Here is an 8,101-nt window from a genome sequence, read left to right as displayed (position 1 = left end):
GCATTCCTGAAACATAAGGTGCCCAGAAGATGCCTGAAATGCCTTCAGCACCAGAAGTCTTTGACCTAAGAATAGGTCCCAAAGAGGCAACTGCTGCTGGTCACCAGGCCATAGGAGCAAAAAAGTGATTTGGAGTTGTCTTTCTTCATAACCTGAACCTGACAGCCTTTCTCCCGACAAAATAACAAATGAACATTTCTCACAAAGCAAATAACAAAGTATGGTACAAGGTTTTAGATTGGTTTCACTAACTCTTCTATGTTTGATATTTCTAACTCCTAATGGTTAGTTGACAACATGCAGTCCTAAAAACGAAGACTAAAGACATGCAATAATGACATTTATGCCTACCTGAATGTAGTGGAACTCTCTCCAGGTCAAAGAGTGACTGACAGATGGGATTGATGTTATTGCCAACAAAGCCAGCAAAGCAAGTCCTAGAATTCCTAGAGATACATAAATCTCCATTCTCCAAACATCGTGTTCAATCCAGGCATTTTCTTTTTTTTGTTTGACCTGCCAAAACAACACTTATTTAAAATGACAGACTGACACACTTAGCTGTTTGTGTGAAATACAGATATTTTCACCATAATATGCAGGAGATAAGCCAAGAAACACAGTAGTTTTGCTTGCATAACTCCGAATGTAACTGCTATTTACTTCTGAAGACAGTGTCTCCACTGGTATCTGTAGCGCAAAGGTGGGCTTTAAGTGAGAAGAACTTGGACTTCATCAGCATTTTGGCCCAGGACAGACTGATTCTGAGGCCTGTTAGCGTGCCCTCACAGCAGGAGAAATCTCATTCTTTGACAAAAAAAAAATCCATCTACAGATAAATACCATGGCTAGGAGATTATAACAACAGGAAATATATTAACAGCACCATTTTAGGGAGCTAACTCAGCAGGCATTCTTAATAATGGTAACCTGCCAGGACATTTATTTGGCTTAATTTTTTTAAAAACAACAACTAGGTACATTCAGTTCCACTGAATAGTAGTTATGGATGAAAAGGTTGTGATTTTAATAAAATGATGTCAAAGCTTGTCACATTTATGACTACTTGCAACAGCTCTTTGATGGTGCTAGTGATCACCATGCTGTAATATGCTCCAAGTATGGTCGTTTCTTCGTCTTCATGACTGGAATCTCAAGGAAATTTCTGGCAATCAAGTCAAGTCAGATTACCAGTAAGGCTGACTTCAGTTTCCAACAGTATTTTGATTGTTTACAGAATTCATAAGAAGCTGCTAACATCACACTTAAATAAAATTAGCTCTGACTTTGAGGATAATAAAAAAATGTACATTTGCCATCTATGCCTTATATTGAAATTTTCCTTACACTGCAATACTCATGGCACTCAAGGCAGTATAAGGAACTTTCTAGTTACAGAGGACCTTAGGGAGCTTTGTCAGACAGTTATTGTCTATGACTAAGAATCATGACTGGAATTATCTTTTTTAACAAGTTAGCGTGCGTCAGCCCAGTGGTGGAGCCACTGATGTTCACAAATTTAGTTTCTGGTAAATAAATTGTTGATTTAGCTCAGCCCTCTTTCATTGCTGGTTAATTCACTTTACAAAGAATATGCCTAAAATTATGTGTGCCAAGCTTTTGTAAATAGTTACGTTCCACAGCTGGAATGATTAATCCATGCTAAACTAATAGTGTGCCAAACACTTAATGTTCCTGTCAGGCAGGTATAATTATGTGCATTTTACAGAGAGAGAAAAAATCCTAAATGAAGAAAATGACTTATTTAATACACACTGCCACAGCTGTGATGATTCCTGACTCTCTAGTACACGCTTTAAGAACTAGGTCCTGCTCCATTGCCTAACAGTGCTCTGTGGGGATCTGCTTCAAAATCAAATGAAGGCAATGAAAATGGCTTTCCCTCCCATCCAGATTTGCTTGCATGATCCAAACACAGATTTTCTGAATCCAGAAGTGTTGGTGTTTGCATATCCATCATACCTGCTGGAATGCCCAGTTCAGCAGCTTGTATCTGTATGATCTTCTCATTGGATAGCACAGGCTATAGCAGGCGTGCATTGCAGCGAAGAGGAAACTGAGAAGTCCAAATTGCTTTCTTGATAACATCCATCTATCCAACCACTGGGGAAACCTTCTATACTTGGTGCCAAAATACAGCTGGAAACCAGTAGCTAATATTCCTGGTAAATACACTAGTGCTAAAAGGGTAATTGAAACTACTGGCAAAACTTTGTTCGTGACAAGGATTGGAATTTTATAGAAAACGTTTTCCTTTCTGGTTATAAAAGGATGTACAACATCTCTCACAGATGTGTAAATAAACGTTAATAATGACATCACAGACGCTATCTTCATTGGCAAGTGCCACTTGGGGAACAGATCCTGCTTGCAGTGTTGTTCTGAAGGGTCTTCAAACTCACCAAAATGCTGTGCTTGATGTAAATTAAAAAGTGTAGCTGCTTCTGGTGGATTGGTGACTTGCATATCTACATTCTGGAAAGGACAGAAAGGAAAAATCAAGTGAATTCAAGAGAAGGTTAAAAATTTCAGTAATGACAGTATTTGCCACCATGACTTTTACACCATACTGCACTGCAACTACATACAGAACATGCACGCTATTAAAGATGAGGTAGCTTGAAAATAATGTTTCAAATGGCACAGTCAGTAGCTGAGCAAGGCACTTTTAGCATAGATTTCTCATTTGTCATTCATTGTCTGTGGTGATTTTAATTTCAGGAAGTTAACTACACCCTAAGGGAAGCTGGATTACATTATATGAAGCATCATTACAGCTTCTTATGATATGAGCTACAGATTTCAGATGTCAAATTTCAGCTATAGACTTAATGATACAGCCCAAATAATATGCACAGTATCAGAATCCACAGTGAAGACAATAAAAAATTCATTCTGTCACTGCTATTTTAATGACACTTAATTGATGGAATAAGGATGTAAGTAAAATCATAGAATCATTAAGATTGGAAAACACCTCTAAGATCATCAAGTCCAACCGTCAACCCAACACTACCATGACCACTAAACCATGTCCTGAAGTGTCATGTCATGTCATGTCATGTCATGTCATGTCATGTCATCAAAAGTACCAAGTACATTTTTTGAACACCTCCAGGGAAAGTGACTCCACCACTTCCCTGGGCAGTCTGTTCCAATGTTTCACCACTCTTGAAGTAAAGAAATTCTTCCTAATATCCAGTCTAGAACTCCCCTGGATCAACTCAACCCCATTTCCTCTCGTCCTATCACGAGTTACTTGGGAGAAGAATCCCACACTACTTGGAAAGAATCCTGCGTATTTGACAAATATCTGACAAATCCAGCATTAAGTCCTGCAGTCTTCTTCCTCTCCTTCACAAATGTAATAGTGTCCTCTTAACTTTTATGAAAACTTGTGAAACTGAGTCACTTCAGTTTAAAAAGCTGAATTTTTTGCGGCTACGTAGGCATGGCTTGGTTCTCGTCTCACAGAAGATCTTGGCAACATTATCACAGACTTTAGAAAGAGCTAAGCTTGTATAAAATGTTAGTGTAATATTATAAAGTGTTTTACACTGAGGCAATATATTTAAAGATTGTCCCATAGTTACAGTTCATGGAAGAAGTACATGATCACTATACACACAAAATTAAAACATGTATCGACAGCAGGATGTAGATGTGATGCAGGAAACAGCTGTCCAGGGGTGGAGAACTGAGAACTCCTAACATTAGTAATACACATGGAAATCCTTTAATGTTCCAGTGAACTATAAAGTAAAACTGAACTCATGTTGCAATGACTCAGCTTTAGAGTGACTGATGTGGCAGATGTCCAGATCTCCAGAAAGCAAAATGGCACTGTCCATTTTGAGGAATATTAGTGCTTTGAAAACTGTATGTTGGTGTTCTGCTAGGATACAGGAGATCTTCCTATCTCAGCAATATTATCTGGCCTTATTGTTAAGAATCAGACATTACATTGAAGTTGATTAAGCAGCCAGTTCAAACAATGTACTACTTGTAAATAATGCACGGGTAAGTGGGTGCACGTTTTGTGTTCACCTTCAGTGACACATTGTGGGGTGTTTTTGTTTTGTTTTGTTTTGTTTGTTTTTTTAACAGAGAGCTAAGAAATGTACACTGCTATCTTGTGGTAAAATACTAATTGGAGACAAGGTTGCCTGTTTCCCCCATGTCTGACTGACTTGCTTAGAGTGCCTCACAGTAAAATTAAAGGACACAAATTTTTTTTTACTAACAGCTACTACATGTTTATCTGATGATAAAAGTGTACCTTTGTAACAGTGAAAGCGCAGCCTAAGTAACTTTTGTTCTCTAGCCTGTGAGGAAAAGTAGAGTGTAGTCTATGCAGTGCAGAACTGAATGTTGGTAGAAATTATAGATTCACATCTGAATTTCACCTAGGGACACCTGTTTCTTGAAGAGATTCTGTAAACCCTAAAATCAGTATTTCACAGCCTGTGAGACAGTTGACATTAGAACAGAAAGTTGTAGCTTGAGCTACTGTGCAGCAACAGTAACAGAAGCAAATGCTGTTAGACTGAATTTTTTTTCTGAGCTTTTTTTTGTGTGATGCTGAAAACTTACTGAATGCAATGTGGCAATTATGAAAAATCTTCCAAAGATAAATTTTAAATTCCTGTATAAAAATCCCAAATTATTTCAGCAGAGCCTTTCTCATCTGGTAAAATGCAACTAACTAACCTCATGTAGTTTTCAGCTGGCCCAAACTGTTATTTTTTTTTGCATGGACTGTGATTAAATTGAATGAGATGCTCTTTATCTTTTTATCTCTTCATGCCATTACTGTGGCAATACTTCAGAAGTATTGATGATATGCCATTGTGATGGGAACACTGTTTCTGGACAAAATCAAGTGAAAGACTGCAATATTCTGTGTGACTTATTAACTGTTTTTTTTACAGAAACATTACCAAATTGCTAAGGTTTCCTGTATTTCTTCTGGGCATGATGCTCTGACCTGCATTCTGATCAATGGCATGATTATCACCTTTCCTCTTCTCCATTGTGTAAACTCCCTGCAAAACAAACACAGGATGTAAAACAGGGTATGAAATGCCCTGCTGGAACTTTGAAGCCTATGTTCCCTCAGAATATTTTCTTCCCACTCCTCTGCCCATTTGCTGGAGAAGGTATAATAACCTAGGGAAAGGATAGTCTGTTCTGAGAAAAGAACAGAAAAGCTCAGCTTGTTCTTTAAGTAAAGCATAGATTAAGAGAAAATATGAATCAAAAGAACAAAATCACAGAGGAAAAATAAGCTAAAATGCTCATATTGCCAGTGGAATGAATGAATTAATTCAGGCAGAAATTTTTAAATTGCAACAATGAAGTTTGAAAAAGCTTACAGAAACAACATGTTAAATGTTATGAAGATGGATTTTAGGAAGTTCATGAGACTTGCTGAGGCAAGAAACTCATGCAAAATGAGTGTTTCCTAATGTTTTGTTTAGGTTGTAGGATTTAGGATTGGTCTACCTGACTAATCTGTGGCTTTAGAGGTATATTTTCCCTTTGAGATTGTCAGGAAACTCCATCTGGAGCTTCATTCATGCTGTTCCGTGGTACACTGGCAATGCTCATCACCCACACACACACCAGCAGAAATGGTTCTAAGCTACTGTAAACTATAAGAAATCAGAAGCCAAAAAAAAGAAAAAAAAAGGGAAGAGAATGGATAAACTGAAAGAGATGTTTCTGAAAATCCTAGGACAGCAGCACAGACAGTGTCTTGAAGGCTGTAAAATAAATACAAGGACTGCAAGGACCCTGCAACAAGGACTTCCCATGTGTGTGCACCACACTGTCGAGCCCCGCAGGAGGAGGGGCACTACCACCACACCCCTGGAAGCTCGGGGTGCTGCAGCACAGCACGACTTTCTGTGGCTACCTTTAAGACAGTGGCTAGGTAGCTCCTCCACGTATTTTTGAACAGCTGAATGAGTAGATATAAAACTGTTTTGCTAATTACTGATTCTTTTATATCCATAAACCTTTAGGAAACTTTAGGAAACTGGTATGGACAAATCAGACTTTGAGTTGTCCTTTTTTTATTGTTTCTGGTTCTTTCAGTGGGTCTGCTTTCTGCCAGGCCACCAGGCTGACGAAGCTGAAGTTTTCTTTTCCTAAGTGTTTTTCTTTGGATTTTTTCCCTCCTGCCAGCAAACTCTCCCTTTGGGCAGAACCTTTCAGCCAAGTGTTTCAGAGGAGGGTCAACAAGAGTGTCTTTCTGAAGGTCAGGCTGTTAATCCTTTCCTAATTATCCTGCACACAAGAAAACATGGGCTGATGGAGGCACATTTCTATTTTTCACCCCTCCTCCTAGGGCCAGTCCCAGTGATCTTATCACAGGTTTCTGTGTCAGATATCTTCATAAAACTTCAGGTCGTCTGCCTCCCACGATTAGTTAATAATTTCTACTTCTATATGTTTTAATATACTGTGTTTGTAGCTGTTAAAATGGCAAAGAATAATTTATAAACAGAACTCAGTATAATGTACTCACCTGGAAAAAAAACAATGACAAACATAGTGAGCTCCAGATCTATTTTTAAAAGACCTCAGAATATGAAGAGCAGTCACCCTGTTTTCGAGGCATACCCTCTGATTTTTAAAATTTGATGCAGAGGAAAAAAAGGATGTAAACTTAGGGACTGATTTTCAACTCTTCTAGGTAATCACATTGACTTCTTAAAACTGTTAAAACCGCTTGTTGCTCAGATCTTTGCTAATTTTTTTTTTTTTTTTTTTCTGTACTGATCTCTGTTGAGCTTTCTACTATTAATATCACCAGTCTATATGAGCTTACACAGTGATCCTATTCACTTCATAACTCAGCTCTTCTGACTACCACACCATTGTGGGTGTCCAAAAGCATATTTTAGATTGGGAAGCTCTGTGTGGAAGAGCTTGACCCACCTGATTCTCATGCTGCTATCACTCCTCATTTAGAAAATTTAGAAAGAAGAATCCCATAGAGTCCTTAAGCTCCTAGCTAAAGGTTTGTGTTGATCACAACATAGTAAGTGATACCATAATGAGCAAAAAAAATGCCCATGAGCTAGAATGTCAGCTGCCAATCCTAAAAGCCGATTTGTCAGTTCTTTCAGGAAACAATATTTAATACAATGTTAAATACAGCATTAGTGGTTCAGTCAGCAGAAGACAAAATAGAAAAAAAAAAGAAAGTGTATCTGGACGAATGCATGTGCTCACCCATGGAAACAGGGGTTACAGCTGTGAGACTGCAAGCAAGGAAACACTGGTGCCAGACCATAATAGTCCACTTGTCTTCTGATACCAGAGTTAACACAACAGTATTTCCAATAATGAAGTACAGTAATAGTCTTGGAAAAATCTAAATGCAAGGCACTTATAACTCCTCTAAGTGCCTTATGAATTGCCAGAAGGGAGTAATCTACAACATGTATCATTTTGGAATACATCTGAGGAAAAAACTTCAGGAGTCCTGCGAGAGACTGAAACTAATCAGTTATAGCTCTCAGTCACAATTGCTATGAAAGAAAACAGTTGTAGCAATGTCCATCCTCAGTGCACACCTCTTCTGCTCTGGGAGGCAGCTGTGAATGAGGATGGAGGAGGTCCAGCTGCAGAGAGCCAAGTTTCCAAGGCCGTGAGCACGCTATTGCATTTTGTACTGAGCAAACAGGCTCACTGTAACGCTGAGCCGAGAGGGACCCGCACCGCGCAGGCACGATCCCGAGGAAACATCAACCGAAGTCAACGAAGAGGTCTTCCCCAGAGTAACGGGTTTCAGGGCTGGCTCCGCCAAAAAAAGAGAAACGGGTACAACAAGCAGGGTACGGTACTAACGCTTGAGGTGGAGGAAAAGGCACGGGACAGCAAGCGCATCCCTCTCCGCTGGCACCCGGGCAAAATGACCGTCTGGAAGCGTTCGGGATAACCGTCACGCTTGCCAAGTGCCCGCTGCGCCGTGCGGGACGGTCTGCGCACCCCGCACCCGAAGGACTTCCCCTCCTCTCCAAAAGCCCTGCCGAGCGCCGTGGCACGGCCGGCAGCCCGGGCTGGGAGC

At 39.6% G+C, this 8,101-nt stretch overlaps 1 protein-coding gene across 1 annotated transcript in view; it reads right to left on the bottom strand.

Moving 5' to 3' along the window:
• STEAP1 (six transmembrane epithelial antigen of the prostate 1) overlaps nucleotides 1-5,054 on the bottom strand; it is a 6,806-nt gene extending 1,752 nt beyond the window's left edge. Inside the window, exons 1-3 of the mRNA XM_008949370.1 lie at nucleotides 4,962-5,054; nucleotides 1,984-2,496; nucleotides 352-516 (exon numbers count right to left, since the gene is read on the bottom strand). Coding sequence (XP_008947618.1) covers nucleotides 352-516; nucleotides 1,984-2,496; nucleotides 4,962-5,054 — 771 coding nt within the window. The remainder of the gene's footprint in view (nucleotides 1-351; nucleotides 517-1,983; nucleotides 2,497-4,961) is intronic.
• Nucleotides 5,055-8,101: the final 3,047 nt, after the last annotated feature.

This window comes from Merops nubicus, unplaced genomic scaffold, assembly GCF_000691845.1.
Source record: "Merops nubicus isolate BGI_N331 unplaced genomic scaffold, ASM69184v1 scaffold4141, whole genome shotgun sequence".
Taxonomy (NCBI): domain Eukaryota; kingdom Metazoa; phylum Chordata; class Aves; order Coraciiformes; family Meropidae; genus Merops; species Merops nubicus.
Note: the sequence above shows the minus strand (reverse complement) of the source record. Positions and strands in the feature narration are given on the sequence as shown.